The sequence below is a fragment of the Rhinolophus ferrumequinum genome, chromosome 21, assembly GCF_004115265.2.
Source record: "Rhinolophus ferrumequinum isolate MPI-CBG mRhiFer1 chromosome 21, mRhiFer1_v1.p, whole genome shotgun sequence".
Lineage (NCBI taxonomy): Eukaryota > Metazoa > Chordata > Mammalia > Chiroptera > Rhinolophidae > Rhinolophus > Rhinolophus ferrumequinum.
Genome location: NC_046304.1, coordinates 40,932,048 through 40,956,493, shown reverse-complemented (window position 1 = coordinate 40,956,493; position 24,446 = coordinate 40,932,048). Strand labels below are relative to the sequence as shown.

At 48.2% G+C, this 24,446-nt stretch overlaps 1 protein-coding gene across 17 annotated transcripts in view; it reads right to left on the bottom strand.

Moving 5' to 3' along the window:
• The window catches only part of MAPT (microtubule associated protein tau), a 94,754-nt gene that overhangs the window by 43,296 nt on the left and 27,012 nt on the right, over positions 1 to 24,446 (bottom strand). For all 17 annotated transcript variants that reach the window (XM_033089283.1, XM_033089287.1, XM_033089289.1 and 14 more), the window contains exon 2: positions 2,349 to 2,505. In XM_033089283.1, the coding sequence (XP_032945174.1) occupies positions 2,349 to 2,490 (142 nt within the window). In that variant the 5' untranslated portion in view covers positions 2,491 to 2,505. The remainder of the gene's footprint in view (positions 1 to 2,348; positions 2,506 to 24,446) is intronic.

Below are 24,446 nucleotides of genomic sequence, written 5' to 3'. Positions count from 1 at the left end.
TTTATGTTATTGGTAAGGCTTCTAGTTAACAGTGGGCTATTAGTAGTGAAGTTTTGGGGGAATCAAGTGTTATATGTGAATTTTTTTTTTTTCTTTTAAGATTTTTATTGGGGAAGAACAGGACTTTATTGGGGAACAGTGTGTACTTCCAGGACTTTTTTTCCAAGTCAAGTTGTTGTCCTTTCAATCTTAGTTGTGGAGGGCGCAGCTCAGCTCCAGGTCCAGTTGCCGTTGCTAGTTGCAGAGGGCACAGCCCACCATCCCTTGCGGGAGTCAAACCAGCAACCTTGTGGTTGAGAGCCCGCGCTCCAACCAACTGAGCCATCCGGGAGGTCAGCAGCAGCTCAGCTCAAGGTGCCGTGTTCAATCTTAGTTGCAGGGGGTGGAGCCCACCATCCCTTGCGGGACTCGAGGAATCGAACTGGTAACCCTGTGGTTGAGAGCCCACTGGCCCATGTGGGAATCGAACCGGCAGCCTTCGGAGTTAGGAGCACGGAGCTCCAACCGCCTGAGCCACCGGGCCGGCCCTGTGAATTTTTTAATACTAGGGGTCAGTGACCCTAGCCCCTGCGTTGTTCAAGGGTCAAATGGATATATGACTTGCCATTTTAGCACTGAACTTCTGGTCATGTTTTATGTTCAAGCATTGAGTAGTTTCAGCAAACATACTTTAGGCAACTCTGAGACACAACATAACTTGGTGAACTGGTTATTTTTATAATTTTATAAATTGAATGTAGTTTCCCCTTCAAAATATAAGAATGGTTAAAAACCACTTTTTTCCTGGACTTAAAAAAAAAAAGTTGTTTTATTTGAGAACAGTTTTAGATTTACAGAAAAATTATATAGTACAGAGAGTGTACCCCACACCTATTTTCCCCAGTCATTGACATCCTTCATTATTATCGTTCATTTGTTACAACATAATATATTTTTTAACTTAATTTTTAAACCAGGCTACTCTAAATAGAGCATCGTTTTTCACTGGTCGAGTTCATCCGGGGCAGAATGCAGTGTATTGTGATTCTAAATTGGATTCCACCCATGAGACTTTAATAAAGAGTTTAATAATTGAAGTTCCAAGGGGACTTGGCAGAAAGAGGAATGAGAGGCTTGTGGAGGGATGTGTGGGCTCAGGTCCTCAGATGAGGGAGCTTTTAGGGCCCAGCTGCCCGACGGAAACTTAGCGGCTCGCAGGTTGTGGCCCGAGAGAGAGGTCAGAATGCTCATTTCTTGTTAGCATGGGCCAGCTGGGAATGTCCCGCCACTCCTGCCACCCAGAACTCCGGGCTGGGTGGGCTCCCGAGAAGGCCAGGGGGCGGCCTCTGAGCTCCGGGGGCAGCATGCCCACTCTTCCTGCACCTCCTCCAACTTGGAGCCAGTCCAATTGCCTAAATCCCAAGCTCCTCTGACTCCAACGCATTCTCTGCTTAAACAGACACAGGAAAGCCTGCCTTTGAAACAAGGCCCCCAAGGAGTCCTGAAAGCTCTCCAAGGTAGGGACCATTGCTCCTTGTGTTCCCACCCCCAGGGGACCTCCTGGTGACCTGCCCCCTCCAGGAACCTTACTGGATACATCTCTTCCCACCTTGCAGCTCCATCGATTCCACCCACTACCTCCCAGCCCAGGCTGCAAAGGGTTTGTATATTCTCAGCATTAAAAGAGAAAGTACACTGTTTTGTCTCCTTAGCAAAGGGTCTGGAGGGCAGGGTAGTCCTTCCTCCCTAGGGGCCAGCTTGGTGCGCCCGGCGTGAGTCAGGGGCCAGGACTCGGAGCAGAAGAAAGGGCCCTGTGGCTCCCTGAATGGTGGTCAGACAGTGAAATGAGACATATTCCTTTGGAAGGGAAGAGGAGGAGGCCAAGCCAAGGTGGCTAAAAGACTGCATTTTAGAATGTTTACAAGTTAATGCAACTTATTAATATAGATACAGTAGGAATCCCAGAGCTAACCAACTAGCCAAATAGGGCCCAGACAGGCCTGAGAGGAAGAGATAAGGTATAAGGCCACATATTTTGCATGGTGATGAAAACTGCTGATTTACAGATTAACAGGTGTGTCTAAAGACTCAAGACAGCGCCCTGTATTCATTAGACAGACAAGCCCCTGCAGGCTTTGTCACACTGCATCCACTCATGTCGCAAACTCGCCTTTGGAAAGGGACATTTTCAAATAGCCTCCCATTCTGAGTATCTGGGTCCATTCAAATGACGAGGTTTCATTCTATTGACAACCTAACCCAATAAAGTACTTAAAACTCCATTAAAAATCTGGATTCGAACCCTTCCTGCCAGCCCTTTCCCAAGCGAGCGGGCTGGCTGTGATTCCCAAGGCAGGCTGTGCACTGACCTTTCAGGCCGCGATCCGCGTCGCCCTCGTGGTCTTGCAGGACGGTGTAGCCCCCCTGAGAGGGGAGATCTTTCCTGTCCCCCAGCCCGTATGTCCCAGCATGATCTTCCATCCTGTTGAACTCCTGGCGGGGCTCAGCCATCCTGGTTCAAGGCCCCTGGGGAAGGAAAATGGGAGGTTGAGGCTGGGATGCTGAGATGCGGGTAAGTGCTTGGGGGCGGGGACAGGGGCGGTGAGGTGCCACCTCCCCAGTTCATGGCAGACACCACTTCCCTCCCCAGCAACCCAACGCCCAAGCTCATCCCCACTCTGTCTCCCGCCAAAGTGCTATGTACATGCATGTGCACTTTTAGTTCACTAACCTCAAATCCATTCATATTCAAAACCACCCAGTGGGCAGGTTCAGGGGCACACTCCTTACTAAGCCCGGTGCTCTCTCCACAGCATTACAAAGTCAATGCTGCTGACTAGGAGTTTGATGGCCTTTTTCATAAAAGGTGAGGGTAGGAGCAAACAGGAGAGGGCAGCCATCAGCAGGCACTCCCAGAAGGGAAAATGAGGCACAGAGCAGTGCGTGACTGTTGACTCATGGGTAACTGCGCAGCAGAACCAACTCTTAACGGTGTCCTGACTCCCCCGGCTCCAGTCGGCTGGGCCCCAAAGGTCAGGACTGTGGTCTCCACTCACCTCAATGGCACCGACCAGTACCCGCAGGTGCGCATTCCGAGGGTGGGCAGAAAGGTCCCTAACAGAGCCCGGAAGGGGGCCCCAAGGCTTTGGCTCCTCCCTTCCCCCCAAAAGTCCATCTGCTTCAGCTCAACTGAGCCCAGTAGAAACGATCCTTTAGGGGTACTTCATCTTTCCCTTTATTGATAATATTTCTTTATTTTAAAAAGAACTCCTGACTTCGAAAGTCTGGACTTTTGCGTATGCGCCTTTGCTCCGGGTCACTCGTGCTACTTTGGGTTTTCCATTATTTCCCATTTTTATCCCTGTGATTTGAGTCTCCCGTCTTTTACTTTAATAACTTCCTTTAAAATTATCTATTTATCTCACAGTATTTATTTTCTACTTTATTTTTATCTTGGAAACGCCTCAGTTCTAGGTGCTTTCACTTCCTCCCTTCAAACTTTTATAATTTTTGGTCTTGGTTTTTATTTCTTACCCTTTAAAAATCTCAGCTGTCTACATTTTATTTTACACGTATTTGTTTCTTACATATATTTATTTACATGTTTGATTTATTGTAGATGTATTTATTTACATCCTTACAGTCTTCACTTTTTTGGAGATAATTTTAGACTTACAGGAGAGTTGTAAATAGAGGGTCATTTGGTTATTTTTAACCTTTTGAAATTCCTTCAAAATATATTTCCCTGTGTCATCCTCTAACTTTCTAACCTTTCAGGCTACTTTTTTTTTTTATTCTTTCCTCTTATATTTGTAACTTTTATAATTTTTCTTAATTTGAATCTAAACTTAGTCTTTCATTTTCCTTTATAATTTGTTAACCGTTACCTCCGTACATTTCTGTTTTCATTCCAGGAACTGTTTCCCGGCGGCACACAGGAGTGGTGGCAGTGGGTGAAGCGTCAAGGGCAGAGCTGACGACATGAACTGGAGTGCACTGGGGCTTTTCTTCTTCCTGCCTCCCCTGCATCTAGCTCTCTCTTTCGGGGATCAATTAATAATGTCTTGCCATGGGCAAGTCCTGGAGGGCACGCACGACCGATGTCATGCATTCTCAAAAGTGTTACGAGGTGTAGAATGTTCTCAAATCCACAGTCTTACCTCTGACAGATGTTGGGCAAGTCATATATGTAAATGGTGGGCTACAAGGTGGAGGCCCAATGCCCCCACCACATAACACTTCCCAGACTGACACTGGGACAGCCGGGCTTCTGGCACTGGTTTCATCCCAGCTGGACACTAGGATATTCACGTCCAGCTTCATTCCTCTCCCTTCTAGGTAGGACGTGCTAGTGTGAGTGTCTGAGCTCTCTTCTCCATCCACGATGTAGGATAAGAAGCTGGCAAGGGCTGGGATGGTCTAGGAAGGTTTTAAAAATGAAGTTAGCAGGATGTGTGCTGGGTGAGGCAGCTAGAGAAGGGGGGGCTTTTCATTCTGCCCGCGGCCCTTATCCCTCAAAGAGCTCTCAGGAGAGGCATCCGAGACTGAGCTTCTCCAAACCTCTGACATTTCCTCAAGGATGAGCACGACTGTATTTTGGGAAATCAAAGTCCCCATTCATCCTTTAAGGTTTAAGATTTGGTAGTGATATCATCTGCCCTTAGATAGGCTAATGGTCTGGTTCCCTTAGAAAGGCCCCAAACGTAAGAACCCCTCTTCTGAAAGACATCAGGTCCATTCTCCAAGACCTCAACTACTGCTTCCCAGCCAACTCTAGGAAAGCAATGCCTTCTTCACTGCTTCCTGATGGAGCCTCTCTCAGGACATCCTAGGTCACTGCCCAATTGCTCATCCTTGGGACTGGTCCACAAGTCAGCTCACCTGGCTGACTCACCAGGAGCCCCACCCTGGAAGGATGGAATCAGCCCAGAAGCTTTTCGGCTTCCCGAACTGGCTGGAGACATTACACCTGGCCCAGGTGAGCCGGCCAACCAACTCAGGTCACCCCGTTCAAACTGCAGCTCAAGTTTTAGTGAACGCTAAGAAGTTTAATGAGCCCCGTGGTTTTGTTCCTGAGATTTGATGGACTCCTTTCAGTGACCAAGTTTCCTCTCCTGGAACATGGCGGATGGAGGTATAAAAGTAAAAATCTGATGTGTTGCCTTCCTCTTTCATAAAATGCCCATTTATATCGTTTCCTTTCTCTGTTCAAGTTTCAGTGCTGAGTGTAATGACTTGAGTTAGTTCTTAATTTATGAATAACATTAACTCTTTATTCTATTTGTGGCAGATAGTTTCTCCAGTTGGTTGTCTTCTATTTTGGTTTCTGATGGCTTCTGAATAGACAGGTTGTAATTTTTATACTGTCAAATCTATTCTCTTTTGTGATTCATTCCATTGCTTCATGGTACATAAAGATCATCAAAGCTTTCTGCTATGTTTTTAGTGATCTAATTCTTTGTATTTAATTTAATTGCAGTGGGAAAGCAGCTATTGATGATTGGTACATAAATGAATGAGCATGTCTGTGCTCCATTTAAACTTTATTATGGATACTGAAATTTGAATTGCATATAATTTCTGTCATGAAATATCCTTTTTCTGTTTTTGTTTTTTTTACCTATTCGAAAATATAAAAGTCATTCTTAGCTCATGGCCAGATTTGGCTTGTGGGCTATAGCTTACAGACTTCTGCTTTTGGCTTTTCCAGTATTTCTTCTCTCTCAACAGTAATAAAAATCTGTGATTTAAGTCTTAGCAAGAATCATTGTACATTTTGGTCTCCGCCTACATTCTCATTGTGGATTTTTGCATTTGATATTGGGTTTTCTTCAGCTGCTTTTAGAGGTTTCCATAAGGTTTCAAGTCAGGAGCAAGAGAACTAAGGGTCATTCCTGAGGCTTGGACAGCAGCTCATTGCTCTGGGGACCGGGGACAGGCATCCCTGGTCTAAGCCCTTCAGCTGCCATGCTGCCTCATTCAGCCCCACGGAGCAGATACTAGGGTGGTTCGTCTCACTGCCCTGGTTCTATTGATCACCCTCCCTCCACCAGCGCCACCCTGCAGGGTTGAAGAAAGTCAGACGCACCAATAGGAAGCTAAATGAATTACAGGGGCCATTGGAGAAATTAAATCATCCTTAAAAACACAGGCAGCTATCCACTATGCCAAATAAATGAACTATGTGCTTCTCAAGGGCCACTATTTTGCTTTGGGGAAAAAGTGGAATGCATGGGAAGAACTCTCTAAGCAGGGAGGCTCACCAACCCGCCTCCTCCAGCCAATCCCAGGACAGCACAGCCCTTAGATTGACAGACCTTCTGCGTCAACGAGGCCACGAGAGCTGTCTCTTCAGAGTGACCGGGCTGGGGAACCTGCCCCCGCCGCACGTTAATGTTTTGGTACCTACAGGCAAGTCTGCGTCTGGAGCAGCCCTTAGAGCAGAGAATAGAACCCAGGAGGAGGATGTCCTCAGAGAGCCAAACAAAGTAACTCTTCGGTCGTAGGACAAACACTGAGTGAGCAAGTTCCTTCGCAGTGGGACCTCTCTAGGTCACTTACTGTTGCAGCCCCGGGGCCTGGTGTTCGGTGGCCCCTGTCAAAGAAGGAGCGTTTGCTCCATGTGGGCACCTCACGGGTGTGTCACCGAACCTCACAGCAATCCTGCGAGGTACTTATCATCATTGTAGGTATGAAGAGTCCCATAGGACAGATGAGGGATCTGGGAAGCGACCTGCCCAAGGTCACACAGGCAGCATGCAAAGCCTGTGTCTTGATGGAACACGCAACTGCCTCTTCTTCATCCTGGACCATCAAATGTTCCCCAACTTCCTCTCAGGGCACAGGTCCGGGATATAGAAGGAGCACTGTCCAGGACTCAGACCCAGAAGCTGTGTAACTTCTCTCCATCTTTTTCACCCACAAAATGTCACTCGTTGACCCCTGAGTTCCCTTCCTGCTCTGACATTTCTGTCTACGTGGACTGAGTCGGCCCGTGTCCTCCAGCTCAGGAGCACTGGTCATCAGTCACAGGACAGCAGGAGGTCTCCAGCCCAGGCCTGGAGGAGAAGCAGGAGACCCCAGCATCCCAGCCAAGAGCCCGCGCTCTCAGCTCTCCTCCTTCCTTTCCCCACCTGTCTCTGACCCCTGCCATCTTCCTCCTCAAAAGCCAAGGGCAGGAGGATTTCTCTGGAAGAACTGAACAAAGAACATGTACACCAACTGACCAATGGCACAAAGCACGTCCCGGCCCTAAGACTTTCATGCAAGGACAGCAGACTGAAAAACACACAAATAAGGTTGGCACTGAAGTGGCTACACAGTCCAGACTAGACATGGTCATCACGGCACCAATCCTGTAATCTAAGGGAGACACACAGACGGGAAAATAAACACACTTTGTTTTCTTATACTTCTAAATCGGCCTCCCTCGCCTCGCCTCTCCTCTTCTCTCTGTTTTTCTCTCTGTCTCTCTCTCATTTCCTACCTCTTGTTTTCCCAAGCAGTGACTCAGAGGCAGCCTGGTGGGAGGTAAGGAAGAAATTGTAGGAGAGGCACAAAAGTTGAGGTGAACCTAGAAGCTAAAATGGGCCGGGCTTCCAGGTTCACCTCAACTTTTGTGCCTCTCCTAAAATTTCAGGGTCCCTGTTTAGGGACCCTGGAGAAAGTCTGCCTCTGTCATTTTGTAGCTGTGTGAATTGAGGCCTGTGAGCGGAAGGGACGTGTGGATGGTTCATGGCGCCTGTCCTACAGGATCACATCTCCCAGTCCCACTGCCACCCTGACAATGGACAGAGCAAGGGAGAAAAGCGTCCCCAGGATCGAGAGGGAGAGAGGAAGACAGTGCAGGTGATGAGAGGATACGGAAAGGGAAGGGGTTACCTCTCCTCTGGTCCCTGAGGCCCCGGAAGCAGTTCTGAAGCCTCTGTCTGCTCCCCACCAGGACTTTGCGGCTGCACGACTCTCCAAGGCGTCTGGAGGTTTCATCTGACCTGGGGCAGCCTCTACCAGGAGGTGAAGGCCAAACAGCCTTCCTATTCCTTCTAATTTTCTTACCCACAGCAATGCATTTTGATGATGAGTAATTGAGGTTCTAGAAAGCTCCTTGGATAAGCCAAGCAGATACTGGACACCCTTTTGGCAATTCTAGAATATTAATAGCATTTGTTAATTTGAGCCTTGACTATATAAGCCAGTCACAGGGCCTTCAGAGAGAGAGAGTATCTCTGTCATATGACACAATCTGGTGAGAGGAATTATTGTTCCCCGTTTCTGGATGAGGAAACAGGCTCAGAGAGGTTCAGTAACCTGTTGAGGGTCACACAGCTAATAAACAGCAGCCCAAGGGTTTTGAACTCTGATCTTTTGATGTTAAAACCCATCTCTATCCCACTGTGTCACACCAGTGCCTGTTAAACAGTCCTTCTCTTCAAGGACGCAGAGAAATGACCCTGCCCTGGCTAGAGTTAGAGGCGAGGAGGTAAGGGAAAGCCTGCTTCAGGGGCAGGTCCCGCGGTCACCACGCTGCAAACCGGACGCACTACCCACGCAGCACACGCTCCCAAACAGCTTCTCGCGTTTGAAACAAACCGATCTGAAAACCCACGCGGGACCACACCGGGTGAGGAGTTGGGAGGAGGCGGGGGTCGTTTCAGGGCCGACCAGCAGCCCTCGCTAGGGGGCAGCAGACGCTTGGCCCGGTTGCCTGCTCACCGTGGCCCAGAGGGCCGCCAGCTTCTCTCTGGGGAATGACCACAGCCTCGCGGCCGCCCGCGGTGACTCAGCAGAATCACCGCCCCCATGGCGGGTGGCTCCATCCAGAGAAAGGGGGATCGCCCCTAGACGTCCTCAGGTTAAAAACCCAAACTGGAATCAGACAGTAGTGATGTTTCACAACTTTGTGAATCTAAAGGGTGAATTTGATGGCCTGTGACCTACCTCAACAATGCTGTTATTTAAAACAAAAACAAAAACCCTACCTGGATCTCTCCCAGATAGCTGAAGATCAAGGAGGGATAAATCTAGAATCCAAAAATAACTTCAAAATGAACTCCAAGGTGATTTTTGGCTCCCGCATCCCATCTTTTCTTTGCTCTCGTCCCTTTTTTGCACCATAACGAATTTTCCAGCCCATGAGTGTGGGAAACATAATTCCTAATAGTTATAGGAACCCGTTTCAAGCCTTTCCAGGTACTGACTCATTTAATTCACATAAATGCCTCTGTTATTATGCCTACTTCTACAGATGGGGAAACTGAAGCACAGAAAGGTTGAGTAAGTTGTCCAAGGTGGCACAGTAGGCCTGTAATGGAGTCAGGGTTCAAGGCCCAGGCAGCCTGGCACCAGAATCTGACCTTGTCAGCGGACTGATAAACGGTGATTAAATCAAGCAATGACTGAGGTGATCGGTTCAGGGATATCATTTGTTTCCTTTGAAAACCTTCCCTTTGTATTTATACTCTATTCGTTAATGCTTATGGTGCAAGGGTCTTACTGTACGATATAAAGGTTAGGGGAAGGGCCGGCATACTAGTCTCCTAGGCTGGGGCCAAGGTCATTAGGAAATCCCTGTGCTCAGGAAGCAGGACCTCAACTGTACCTAGAGGGAGAGAAAGGGCTTGGAGGGCTTAGATCAACACCCTCTTGAGCCTGGATCTTGGCAACTCTGATGCTTCACTCTTCACTGACAACTGGTCCCAAGCGGTGAGTGTTCGAGGAGATGCCTTTCCTTTTGAGTCACAGGTCTCTCCCGCCCCCACAGGTGACACCCAGCATGGAGGCAGGCATAGGGAAGTCGTCAGGAAGACTTGCCAGAGGGAAGACCTCAGAGGAGCAAGCCTCAGAGGAGCTCTCACGTGGGAGCTCGTGGCCACATCACATCACATGGACCACAGAATGTTCTAGAACCAAATCTGAATAATAACACCCAGATTTCAAGCAGAACTGCCAAATTAAGTGGGGAGAAGATAAAGGAGCCCACAGACAGAAAAGACTCATGTTGGTGAGCAGAAAATGGAATAATCCTGGGCCTCAATCCAAAGAAAACAGTCAACAATTGTAAGACAGCATGAATGAAGGCTGCTTTTGGGGGAGGTGGCGCTGCTGTGCACACAGTGTGTCATGGCTGATGTCAGCTGGCGAACGTCCATCAGCATAAGAAAATTCACAGATTATGTGTGAAAGGACAACTCTGGTTTTAAAGCTTAAGGTTTCTGTTGTTTTGTTTTTGTTTTTTTCACTGAAGGGTTCTCTCCCCTTTGTAACCGCAGGTATAACCGAATAGCGTGTAACATCTGTTAGGGTGACAGATCATGCTTTGGGGGGGGGAGGAGACCTTTGTTTTCAAAACTACAATAATTTTTCCCTCCAACCCTCTTTTTGCTACGCTTTTGATCAGATCCCTCCAAGAAGACAGCTCTGTCATGTGACACCTGACAGGTGGTGGAGGCAGGCTGCTGAGCCTCTGTCCCATTCAGGGACCACCAATGGCCCTGGTCACTACATTAAGTCGACCTGCAATAAATCCCCGGAACTCAGAAGCACCAAATGGATAAGGAGGGGTCTCTTATGATGTCAAAGCCAAGAAAACCAGAGCAAAAAGTTGCTTTACTTGGGCAAACCTCTCTTCATCCTTGGGTGGGGGACGAGGGGGGGTAGAGAGAATTTTTTGCTTTAGAAAAGTGATTCATAGTCATTATTTAAAAGTTAAATACAAAAAGAAATGTGGAAGAGGAAAGCAAAATAACCACTGTTAACGTTTTAGGGAACTTCCTTACCGATACCTCTCTTACGCATGCATATAATTTTCCCTGAATGAGACCACATTACACCAGTTGTTCTGTAGCCCACTTTATTCACTTCACAATATGCTGGGATTAAGCAGCTTTATCTTAATTTCTGGCTGATCTACAGTGGATATAACTGGTTGTGTCTCTGCTCTCCAGCTTAAACAGGCAACAAATGATCCACAAAACCAACACAAGATTATACTTGAAATGTGCTGGGGGTGGGGCTTTTAAAGTCCCACCCCCATTTTTTAGCCTTCCATCACCTCCCCTTAATAAGAATCAATATTTCTATAGCCAGGCATGGTTTACATATTACAGCTCATTTAATCCTCATAACAATCTATGCTAAGTGGGGAATGTTATCCGACGATGCCCATTTCACACACTGGTGCTGCTGCCCAGGGTGACAGGACGCACGGGCTTTGAATCTGCAGTTTGATCCTGGGTAGGTCTTTGAAGACCTCCATCACCAAATCCCGAAGCCCCACTCTGAGGGCCTAGTGTAGGTGGAGCCACCCCAACTATACCTTTGTGAGGTGCATGGGTCTTCTGAGTGCCATTTTGCAGCTGGGGAAACTGAGTCACAGAGAGGCCGAGGGACCTCACGTGGACCTATAGATAGTGGTGGAGTTGTGAACAGAGTCTGGCATATGGGGATTTGCTGGACAGCTCGGCTTAGGAACGGGGTGTCTGCTGGGAGTAAGTGCCAGAACCAGCTATGGGCCGGGCACCCTGGATGGAATGAAGGAACTATCCTGACAAAAAGAATTTCAGCACAACTTTGGAGCCAGATCCAACCCATTAAAACTGACACATCCGAAGTTCGGATCAAGAAGAGACAGGAAATCAAAGCGAGCGCCACACATTTAGGGTCTGGGCCCCAAGAACATAGTTCAGAAAAAGCTCAGGCAGCTTCTGTTCGTTACACCATTCATTATCCAGCAGAAGGGCCTGAACAATGTTTTTGTGCTCAGAAACAGAAATCACAGTTGTGGAAAGATGAGAGAATGAGCAGATGAAAGAGGAAAAGCTGGTGAGAAAGAAGTACAAAGGACTGAGAAACATAACAGGAAAAGAAATTCTACTTGGAAAATGCAGCGTTTCAGTTAGCCCGTCCCTAGCTCGATACTGTACCTCGTCCAGACAGCGGAGGATGGATGGGCCTCCTCGCAGGCGCTTGCCTCAGCAGCACCGGGGTGCTGGGCGGCCTGTCAGGGGCACCCTCAGGGCACTTGCCAAAGAGCATTATGGGTTCTTGGAAGCACCTGCTCCTCCATTAGCTGTCACTGGACTGATGAATAGCACTTAGGCTGCCCCCTTCTCAAAGCGCTTTGAGAACCCTGCATGGCCTCTCCCTCACAGCAGGGCTGGGGAGGCACCCTCCATCCTGCCGTCTCCACCTGGCTCTGCTTTCCCTTGGACCTGGGGCTCTCCCATGGAGCAGGGTCTTGGGATCTCGGGACGCCATTATTTGTGTCTATCCCTACAGGTGCACCGAGAGGCCACTCACCCCCCACTCCTGTGAAATGCGCCAAGTCCAGCCTTGATAGTTGAATGAATGGCTGGACTCCCTGAGCCCTTGGCTGCTGAGGTGCAGGCACTGGCTCCGAATCTTTCTGAGGAACCCTTGTTCCTGGTCCAGATGTCTCCATGCATTTGGGTGGAAAGGACGCCTGGTGGGGAGTCAAAAGCCCTGGGTTAAAGGCTTAGTGGGGACCACTCACTAGCTGGTCGATCTCGGCCAGTCTCTTGCCTTCTCTGAACCATGGCTTCTTCATTGGTAACGTGGGCATGATGACACCTGTCTCACAGGGTGGCTATGGGGGACACTGAAAAAAATGCCCATGAGATAGCACTTTAGTGAGTTGCCATGTCCTAGACGGATGTAGGGGCTGTTGTCATGACGTGTGAGTTACGAGCAAGGAGTAGACGTCTGAAGATGCGAAGAGGAAGCTTAACCCAAAGGGATAAAATTAGGGGCCAACACCAGGTCCTCTGCTCAAAGGAGGGGGTGTAACAGCGGGCAGAGGAGAGAGACAGCTTTGGGTCAGCCCCTGAGATGAGAAGGGAGGGTTCCTTCTGGGAAGATCTGGGAAGTAGTGGAGCGAAGGTAATTGTCAAAAGAAGAACTGGGGAGTCTTTGCTCCCCAACCCTCCAGCGCTGGCACCAGACAAAACGACGAGCAAGAATAGAGAGGACGTGGAAGGGGGTTTGGGGAGGGACAGAGCGGGCGGCACAAAGCCTCAGCTGGCTGGAAAGAAGCCCAAGAGCCAGGAGAGAGGCAGGGGTTCGAGAGGCCACAAGGCATGGCCAGAAATGGGCTCTTTTAGCCGTGTCATTTCATCAGATGGAAACAAGAGGAAGAAAAGGAGGGAAGAGGAGAATTAGGAAGGAAAGGAGGTAGTTTCTAAGACGTTTTCCCTTCTGTGTTTGAGTCTGAGGACATATACTCTGGGAGACATGGGGGACAGCAGGGCAGCGGGAGTCAGCGGCTGGTCAGCGGTGTCGCTCAGTAATGAACGACCTGAACGCAGCATGGGCTGGGAAGGGCGGAAAATAAACAGTGTCCTTTAAATACACGTAAGAAATGCCACACCAGATCAAGCACGTGGTCCCCGAATCTGTGTTTGACAGAGGTGCCTGAACACTTCTGCATGGTGGCAACAGGGCCAGAGGTAATGACAGTGCAGTTTGGGGGTGTCGAGCACACGCTTGGGCCAGGTTGCCTGGGTTCCACTACTACTCGCTGGGTGACCTTGGGCGAGTCACTCAACGTCTCAGAGCCTCCACTGCCTCATCCTTCAAAGTGGGGATTCAATGAGTTAATATCTGTCAAGTGCTTCCAGGAAACATGGCCTAGGTGCCAGCTGTGCTTATTGTCATGCCCACCTTACCACACACGAATTCAGCCAAACCTTTCTGTATCCTGTTTGTATTTTCAGACTAAACAGCTTCTCAGGGCACAGAGACCCACCCCACTTTGGATCCAGTGACACGTGGTGCCCCGTTGGCTCTCCCGATGCAGCCTCTGGCCAGCAGGGCAGATGGTGTACCCAGTGAGATCACTGCCTGGTCCCGTGACGCCTGGCGACAAGGACAAAACCGTGTCCTGGAGCACCCTTCATGAAGCTGCCCCCTTTGTCAGAAGGATGGAGGAGAAACACACTGGAAGAGAGAAAGGTCCACCCCGTATCGCCAAGTGAAAAAGCAGTTTTAGAAATGTGCATGTACAGAATTTTTATAAAAAGAAAATGACATATATATGTATACGCGCAGACCAGAAATCCTAAAGGATATGTGCTGAAGAGAAGTTGCCTTTGGAAAGGAAGCTGGTGTCTACTTTTTTGTTTTATTAAACTGTTCTATAAACATGCATTATGTTTATAGTCTGACAAAAAGCGATAAATACATTCCCACTTTGGCAAAACAAAACACCCTTGTAACAAAGTCAAGGATTTGTCCCACAGCGTGCTACTCCTTTTATTCACATATCACCAATTGCCTGCTGCCACTGGCATGGTTGAAGGGATAAGGGGAGCACTTATCACTGATTCTAGCCATCAGGGCCATTCTGTGTTCAATCATAGCGTCAGAAGCCACTTAGGGTGACGATGTGTGGTGTTCCTGGGACCGTAGAAACACCTGGGACCTCAGAGGTACCTAACAGGGGTGACACCTGTGGAGCTAGCGGGAGCCCCTGGATGGGACAGGGTAACACGCCAGAGGAACAATGATGAGACAAAGGGACCAGGTTTGCTAACAGCTGGCGTGCAGCCTTCCAGGTACACATTTAATGCTGAGAGCCACAGAAATCTGGACGCAGCACTCTGATGTCACAAACCCTTCTGCCGTCACAAGTACGATTCTCTGAGATCTAGTGAGGGGAACAGGTGACGTGTCTAAACACTACAGGGGGCTGCAACTCTTCATGTATTTATATCCACCTTGTTCCAAAAGGGATTTAGAGAAGCAGGGATGTGAAGAGCCCCACAGGGCTGAGGTTAGCCTTACAAACCCCAGAAAACTTAACTTCCAAAATGAAACGTGTCCAGTAAGGGTCCACGGCCATGTCAGAATAGAAAAGTAAAGGCTCTTTAGATTAAGGGGCAAGCAGACAATTCTGCTGCATCTATTGGGGTTAGCAAAATAGTTTCAATATTTATCAGTAAGACTTCTCATTTAAATTAGAATAAGGAGATGCAAATATCACCCAGCATGGGGACGCGCCCGGGTCACGCCTCTCTTATCTGGATAAAATAAATCATGCTTGATATAGTGGAGTATCCAGCTAGAGCTGGGGAAAATGTAAAACTGCATGCAGTGAGGAAACTACCTTGAAAAAAGAATTTCAGCACAACTTTGGAACCAGATCTAACCCAGGTGTACAACTCTCTGGATCCACTAAAACTGACACATCAGAAGTTCGGATCAAGAAGAGACAGGAAATCAAAGCGATGGCCACACATTTAGGGTCTGGGCCCCAAGAACATAGTTCAGAAAAAGCTCAGGCAGCCTCTGTCATTACACCGTTCATTATGCAGCAGAAGGGCCTGGACAATGTTTATGCTCAGAAACAGAAATCACAGTGAAGGAAAGAAGAGAGAATGAGCAGATGAAAGAGGAAAAGCTGGTGAGAAAGAAGTACAAAGAACTTAGAAACGTAACAGGAAAAGAAATTCTACTTGGAAAAATGACGAGACACTACAGCCTGGGGGCGGAAGCCGGGGTAGTTCCTGAACGCCTGTCAGTCATTAAATGGAGAGCAGAACAGGAGAAGAGAGACTCCTGGGGTCTCCCTGCCACGTCTGAATGGCTGCTGGGTCTCCCCAGTGTCTCAGGAATTACCATCAAGATGGAAATCGTAAAGGAATACTAAAAACCACTGAATTTTAACTTTAAGTGGTGAATTCTCTGGTATGTGAATTATCATCTCAATAACGATGTTTTTAAACATTACAAAAGAGACTCAAAATTACCGGGGTTGTTTTGTTTTGTTTGCTAAATCTAAAACTACAGGTGCCCTTCAATCTTCCCAAGGCGTGGAGTCAGGGTCTCCCAAAGCTCAGGGTGTGCAGCGGCTGAGAGAGGCAGGGCTCCAGGGAGAGACACACACAGACACACACACACACACACACACGTTCACACATCAGGTGTCTCAGAGAAACGGGACACCACGACTACCTCACTTCCGAAGAATTCACCATCGCTGATCCCACCTCTGTGGGATGAGGCTGGAAACTCCTGCATCCCAGTCGTGGGTAGGAATCATCTTACCTCCCGTCCTCCCTCATGGGCATTTGATCCAGTCTTTTTGTACCTGTCACTTCCTACTCTGATTGTGCCCCATTAGACTGTCAGCTCCTTGAGGGTGGAGACCCCTGAACTTATTTTAGCCACTGCAAACAACTCAGTACTTAGTGCAATGCTTGGTGTGGGGTTAGGTGTTCAATCACCGTCATGAATAAATGAACCCAAGCACTATTGTTACGGAAAGCCACTCCTTACACTTGGTCAGATGCCATGTGCTACCCTCTTTCTCACTTTCAGATGTGCTGGTTTCCCCGCCAGGAAGGCCCTCTCCTCCACTTTCCCTCCGCAGTGTCTGGCTAACTCCTGCTCAGGATTCAGGTTTCATCAAAGCAGTTCCTGCTTCTAGAAGCCCTTCCCAAACTCCCTCACGTGTGTCCCTAGTGAACACATTTTGCAGGGTGCTGTAATTCTCCGGTTGCTTGTCTCTGGTACTGAAATGTTAGTGCCCTGAGGGTGGGAGGGCCATAGCCACATCCTTCACCGTCGTCGTGTCTTCAGCACCTGCCCCAACACCTGGCACAAGGAAGGCCCCCAATCAACAGTGCTGAACCAGGGAGTGTGGGGGGCAGGGAGAGGGGTTTTAGTGGGATGGGAGAGGACATGTGAGAACACCCATCGCTGACGCTTCCCAAGCTCGGAGCTCACAGTCTGTTTCAAATCTGACAGCTGGCCTGTTCTCTCGTGTGGACCACCCCAGCGCCCTGGATAACAACTGTACCTCGACACCCCAGTGGAGAGAATGTTCCTTGCAATGGAAGAAGGGAGCTCCAATTCTCCCATCGCTTCATAAACCTCAAGTGACCAAAATAAATGATATACCAGGTCTGACAATTAAGTTCACGAACTTGTTGCAACAATGTTGCTAACCTTTTTTCTTTATATCAGAGGGATTATTCACTATGAATTTGTACCATGTGGACAAACAGTTAACCAACTTTACTATTTGGAAGTGCTGAAAAGGCTGTGTGAAAAAGACGAAAACAACCTGAACTTGTTGCCAACAATGCATGGCTCTTGCATCACGACAATGCACCAGCTCACACGGCACTGTCTGTGAGGGAGTTTTTAGCCAGTAAACAAATAACTGTATTGGAACACCCTCCCTACTCACCTCATCTGGCCCCCAGTGACTTTTTTCTTTAGCTGAAGATAAAGGAAATATTAAAAGGAAGACATTTTGATGACATTCAGGACATCAAGGGTAATACGACGACAGCTCTGATGGCCATTCCAGAAAAAGAGTTCCAAAACTGCTTTGAAGGGTGGACTAGACGCTGGTGTTGGTGCAGAGCTTCCCAAGGGGAGTATTTTGAAGGTGACCATAGTGATACTCAGCAATGAGGTATGTGCCACTTTTTCTAGGATGAGTTTGTGAACTTAATGGTCTGACCTCGTAACTGCTCTGTCAGCTGGGTGTTGGGCTAACCAGGAATGACCTTGAGTTTGTCATCCTTGACATCAAGGTCTCTCCCATCTTGGTTCCTTCTCTCCCTGCCCCGCAAACAGACTTGTTCTCCGGGCATTTGTCTGGGTGCCCCTGCTTGGCTAGATTCATATAATCTTGGGTTCTCAATCTTGGAAAGGACCGTCAAAAAAGATTCCCTCAAAAGTACAGAGAGATGAATAAACTTGCCCAACGTCACACAGCTCGTCAGCAGTGAAGCCAGAATTCACCCCTAAGTCAGGAGGTCGTTTCACAGAGGACACCTCAAGTAGTGCAGAAAACCACCATTGGTTTCCACAGTGGTTTTCTGTGGATCAAATGCTGTTCCGTCTCCTTAGCAAACATCACATCCACTCTCTGATCTCTCTGAGTCCTCATCACATCCTAGGACACCACATCTGTGCTTCCTGTCAGGGAGGAGGAAACTGATGTGATTCCTTCAAGCTACACAAACGATGAACACTAACATGACCGTGTGAGTGCACTGTGGACAGTCCAGATCACTGAACGTGCCTCTTTCCACCGAAGGAAAATTAGGACCATGCTCAGAAAGAACCCGTTATGTCAAGAGAAACCCTCACCAGAGCTGGTGGTGCTTGACATCTAGGGGTCTCCTCAGATGTGGCCCCAGGGACATTTTGGGAGTGGATGTGTCTGCTCTGTGACTGGTCAGGAAGAAGACACATCATATGATTATCTGTTAAGGACCTGTCACCCATACTTCAATTCCTCTGTTCCAGAGAAAGAGCAGAGTAATTAGAAACCTCCTTGTAAAAGACTGTTTACAAGTAAAGAGCACTGTAATTTCCTTTTCATTCTTGTGGCTTATTGTTTGGACAGCATTTCCCAGGGAATCATGAAATGTTGATTTATAAGCAACATCCCAGAAGGGTCAAAGAATGTCCAAACACCTCAAGCCAGTGATTTAAAGGCTTGTCCTAGGTGAAAAAGAAATAAAAACTGAGATAAGATGCTGCAACGGGATGCAAAAGGAAGACATTTCACACTGCCATGCCACCCCAGGCACGCACGCTCTGTGTACTCAAGTGGCCCACGTGGCTCTTGTAGCCTCCCTGGCATTCAGGAACACACCTGGGATTAGCCTGAAACAGGAGCTGGCTTTGGGACCCGTCCAAAGGTGGGTGGTTAATGATGCCATGGAGGGAGGGCCTTTCTCCCATCAAAGGAAAGAATCTTTTAATTAAGAGCAATGCTTTATGCTGAAAAGGCACAAATTCAGACCCATCCATTAGTCTCTTCAGTTGAGATCACTTTTGAATCAAAGCGGCCAAGCTGAGGCTGTAGGAAGAAAGCATCTATTATTAAAAGAGAGAGAAAAGTGGACTCCTAAGTGATAGGCTCGCCAATCCCCACACGCTTGGAGGTGCATTTGGAGCTGATGCAGAGAGTCAGTGGGGCAATAAATAAAGTTTACAGCCGCTGTCTGCGCACAAAATGCATTCTTGATGCTGTGCTGGGGGCTGTGTGTGTGCTGTGCCCACACATATGCATATACACCCTCCAAGTCCTGACGGTGGTCTCAGGATACCTGTGCGCAGGACAGCGGGCCCGGCAGGCAGGGAGAGGATGAGATACGCAGGACGGAGCCACTGCACTGGCTCAGCCCTGGCTGAGCAGCTGGGAGGTCTCAGGGACCAGGGCAGTGAGCAGATTATGAGGAAGGCATGTACCAGCCTCCACCACGGACCCAGAAAAAGGAGCAGATGTGGCCACGGCCCTTGGATAGATTCAGTCTGGCCAGGGACATACATACACAAATATCGAATGACAGAGGGATACTTTCAGAGCAAAGTGACCCTATGGTCAACTCCATTTGCGGAACGTTGCCTACCACGTGCAGGAGCTCCAGGCTGGACAAAGGGATGGAAGACGTGCTCCCTGACCTCTCGGGATCAGGTTTGGGAGGGGAGACAAAGACATAAATCCAGTCCGAGGCCACAGGTCAGAAGACAGAAAGCAGATTGGCTTGAGCCCCAAGAGTCTATGATTTGGTGAGCTAAGTATGGAATAGGTGTGAGAGTCAAAGGCTGTAGCAGCTGAAAGGAGACAGGGGTAAAAAAGGCTGAAGAAGGCTCTGGGGAGAAAGTGAACTTGAGCTAAAACTTGAAGGAGGTCAGACTTGGAGGGACAAAATCCTTCTTCTGGGCTGACGAGGGGTGGTGACAGTGTCATTATCAGACATAGGGGTCATCATTGGTGAAAGGGGGGATGGTTGAGAGACCAGACATTTTGGAGGAGCCCAGATCAGAGACTTAAGGCTAGGTGCCAGCTAAAAGTCCTGAGCCGATGTCAGGGGAACAGCTCCCTAAGGAGCCCGAACAGCCCACAGGCTCCCTCTGTGACAGTCCTGTTTGCAGGAAATTAACAAAGAATGAAGAGCATCGCAGGTTTGGCTCTGCGGCTGGTGGTGGAGCTGTTAATTCTTGCAGAGTCCAAGTTCCTGTGCCACCTCTGAGTTCCAAGGGGGTGGGGAGGGTAAGTAGACTGGCCCTGGCTGTGTACCTACTTCTGAGTGCCTTTCCAGGGTGATCCTTGGACCAGAAGCAGCGGCAGGTTACATAAGCAAGCTGCAAAGAGGCCCTGGCGGCTAGGACTTGCTCATTAGAAAAGGTTGCAGCAGCACAAAGCGTTGTGAGAGGGATGAGGGGGATGGGAAGGGAAGATGGGGAACAGTAGGGGTGAGGGAGTGAGGGAGGAGACGGCACCACAGCACCCGGGGTGGGCGCCGGTCTCCTGAGGGAATGGAAAGGCCTCTTTGAAGGGACAGTTCTCAGCACACCGTTAGCTGTCAGTCAGCAGACCCCACCACAATCTTCAAGTTCTGGTGATGGGCTCTTACATGCACCAACCTTCCCCAGAGAGGTCGGCCCTGGAAGGCAGTTACCTCCCCAGCTACGCTTACATCTTTCCAGTCAGAGAAGGACGAAAACACACATAATTATCTAAACAGAAGAGCTGCCTTTGCTTTTCCCAGTTACCTAAGCCGTGGTGGTTAACTAGCTGGTCGGAGGAGGTCCTTTTAGGAGCGAAAAACTCAGAAAGGGCCTGGGGCTCCGGGTCCACCTTCCGTCGGGTGAGGAAAAGATTATTCCACTTTGCAGATGAGGCAACAGAGAGGCTAAGCAAGTTGCTCAAAGTCACCCAGCTAGTCCACAGCAAAGGAAGATGAGAAATTAGCTTCCAGCTCCTAGAACAGAGAGCTCCTTTGGCTGTATCAGTCTCATAAAGCAGGTTTCTGTTGCCCAGAGAATTGATGCCTTTCCATCAGCCTGGTTATGTGCTCAAGTCCATGCCTGCTCGTGTGCTGACCACAGTTTCTAGCCAGTGGCTTGAGTCAGCAAGTGAAAGTCTAGTGACCCAGGAGCCAGCAGGATGCACGCTCGCAACTAAATGGCTGGTTACATCATTGGGGCAATGGCCCAAAAAAAGCTTTTCTAGGGTTCAATTAAAACCCACAATATAAACCACTCTCTGAAAAAAAGAAATACATGCATCATTTAGATCCAACATACCCCCTCTACATATCCTAGTAATCACTAATGATCGTCACTGAAAGAAACAAACCAAAAATGCAAAGTATAAACAACGAATGGAAGCTTCTTTGAATTCAGAGTAAATCGATTCCAAGAGGCCGAAGGGGATATCATTCCTCCTAAGAAAAACCCACTAGAATTTAGTTCAAACCAATTGCTCATCTCAACCTTCTCAATCCTAACATTTTATTGCTTACCTGTTGTCGGTTTTTTAAAGGAAGTAAATATAACAGAGCAAAACTTCCATCAGAAAGCACGATAAGGTGCAGAGATACTGGGGAGCACTGGGAAAGCCGGTCCTGGAATCCAGAGCTGCTGCTTCCTGTCCAGGAAGGAAGTGAAGGGACCTGGGATCTAGCACGTGGCCTAATCTCCCCTGAGCAAACAAGGTGTTGCCTTAGTTTCCTCAGTCCCGGGAGGATTGCAGAGACTTCCACTGTCTCCCTTCAGTTCCACCAGGACAAGGGGCTGGAGAACAATGGGGGACCCAGTGGAGGGTGGAGGGAGCCTCACGACAAGCCGTAAAGGGGTGGGCTGTCTGAAGAGATTCGACGACAAGAAAACAACGCAAGCCAGCCTGCTTTTTATGAGTATCGCATGCCAGCAATCCCAAACAAAGTCAGTGATGAAATACTCCTCCCTTTCTTGGTCTCAGTTATAAACCATCGGTGCCATTGCTGTTGAGTATTAATACATACGTAAAGTCAGCACTTTATTAAATGTATCTTTTAATGTCAATGAGCACATTAAAAATGTGTCCTTTAGTAACCCTTGTTTTCTCCATGGAAGGTATTTGAGGACGGCCAGTGACACAGTTGGCCCCAACACGTGGAGTCAGCTACACATGATCACTGAGAGAAAGTTTTTAACAGTTCAGAATTTCGAGCTTCCGTCAGGTGCCATCTGCATGTCCACCCGCAGTATATACAGGTATATACGGTATGTTCCTCAGGATATATGGAATGACTGTACATTCCTGCATGTACGCAGTAGGTTCTGAGAGCGAACAACGGTAGTACAGGAAGCTCTTACCTCAATTCTGTCATTCTGTGTGGCCAACTGGCATTTTTATTTGTGTTTCAAATTTAAAACTGTGACATTGAGTGTGAACTATAAAGTGTAATATTTTTGCTTAGTAAGGACAAGTTTTACTCAAACAAGATGGATGGAAATTCATTCTTTTTATATTGTGTGATACTGTTGAAAATGAAAGAATTAAGCAAGAAAATAAAGCAGTCCATCAGTGGTCCGATTTAGTAGTTGCAAAATTATAGGCAACCTTTGCAGATATCTCACGCTTAGTGAAGTTCACTTATTGGTGGCTGAACAGTGATTTACATAAAATATCCTTATACCAAGCTGCAACCAAAGGAGCAAAACTCAGTAGATGGAAAAACTACTTAGTAAATAGTTGTGCTTTTTTCCTTTTCTGTACTATAATATTTACTTTTATTTTTTAAAAAATCATGGTGCAATTATATGCACAGTGTTCAATAAAAGAGCCACTTTATCGTCCATGTTTCATTTTGGCCATTATCATTTCATTTCATGATTACTTATGAAAATAATTTTGTCATATAAAGAAGGGGACGCTTAAATGACTGGTGTCAAATGGCTCAGTACCACTGTTCTGTAAAGTGGCACGTGAGCCAACCCCTTCAATAATCAGCTGGTCTTAATCGTCCACAGATCTGTAAGAGAATGAAGATGCATTTTCCCCCAGACCATCAATTTCCCTGTGAATGCCCAATGTTCCTTTCTCCAACCACCACTTCACACAGCAGCCACCGAGACAGTGAATTCTAGAATGTAAAGCTTGATGGTGTGAAGATTTGTGGTGACTTCTCAGGGCCCAGGATTAGAGATCCAAGCAGGGCCCACAGAGGGTGGTGCTCCTGGCAGGGTCTGGCCCCTGCCCAGTCCCAAAACCAGAGGCCAACCTCATAGCAGCCAGCGCATGTGGTCCCTGCAGCCGTGACCTACTTCCCAGGCTTCCGGCAGGGGAACTGGGCAGCCATGACAAAGCAAAATTAAGTGAATTTGGAGGGAGCCCACGCTAGAAAATCTGAACAGTGTTCACCTTTTTCTAGGGACGGGAGGCAGGTATTATGGATAGAGGAAGAGTTTAATCTTGGACATTTAAACATTAACTAAGGGTAGCAAAAAGAACACAGGCTTCGGAGCTGAAATCTGGGTTCTGATACTGATTCTGTCATTTACTCGCGTGTGATCTCAGGCAAGTGACTTAACCGTTCTTAGCCTCAGTTTCTTGCCCTTGTGAAAGCACTTAGTGAGGGAGACAGTTGGCAATCAAGTGAGACAAGTGTCATAAGGAGAGGACAGTGGGTCACGGGAGTGCGAGGCGTGTACTCGTGTAGTCTGAGGGTTGGAGAAAACTTCCCTGAGGGTGGGGAGCTTATGCTGGACCTGAGGGATGAGTCCAAGTTAACACGGTGAAAGGGAAGGGGTGGCAAAGAACATTCCACACAGAGAAGGTGGCATATGCAAGGCCCCGCGCCAGGAAACTGCAGGGAGTTTTCAAGGAACTCCAAGATGATCCCTAGGGCTGGAAGATGAGGGAAGCAGGGGTGTCAGATGTGTGAAGCCACAGGCATTTGGGACTTGTTTGTTACTGCAGCATAAAGCTGGCCTTGCTAAGTGATACAAGAGGTCACAGTAGAAAGATAGGGGGCCGAGTCCAGCCTGGGTTCAGCTGAGGAGGGTGGGCACATTGGCAGAAAATGAAGATTGCAAAAGTGTTGATGATGCTTTAAAAAAAAAAATCTGGCTGGGAAGAGAAGGAGAGAGCTAGGGTGGTTGACCTCCCTTTCTGCCTGGCCCACTGCAGGGACTTGAGAAATGGATGTGGCATGAAGGGGGCATTTGTTTTTTTTAAAGAGGGGAATCATTTAAACCTAAACACTGACAGGAAGGAGTCTGGAGAGAAGGAGAAGACAGAAACAAGAGAAGGGGAAAAAGAAAACCTAAGCAAGGTTCCTGAATGGCAGGAGAGGTAGGAGGTAGACAGATGGAATCCAGGGCACAGGGTGGGGAGGGCCTGGCCTTAGCAGAGTCACCCAAGAGCTGCCAGGGCTGGTGCACAGAGCGTACTCTGGCCAGAACAGAAGAACAGTGCTGAATTAGCATGAGATGGCAGGGGCCTCCCACATAGGTCAACCACACAAAGCACCTTGACCCTGGGGGGTCTGGACATTTGCTTCTGCTTTCCTAAGACTCCTAAATCCCAATAACAACAGAAAACAAATTACCCTGTCAAATCACATGGCTTATATTCCCAGCAGGCCAAAGGAGAGCTCAGGGGTGGCCTGGTAAGCCCTCTCCCACCACTTTGTACTTTGAAATTTTTCAGA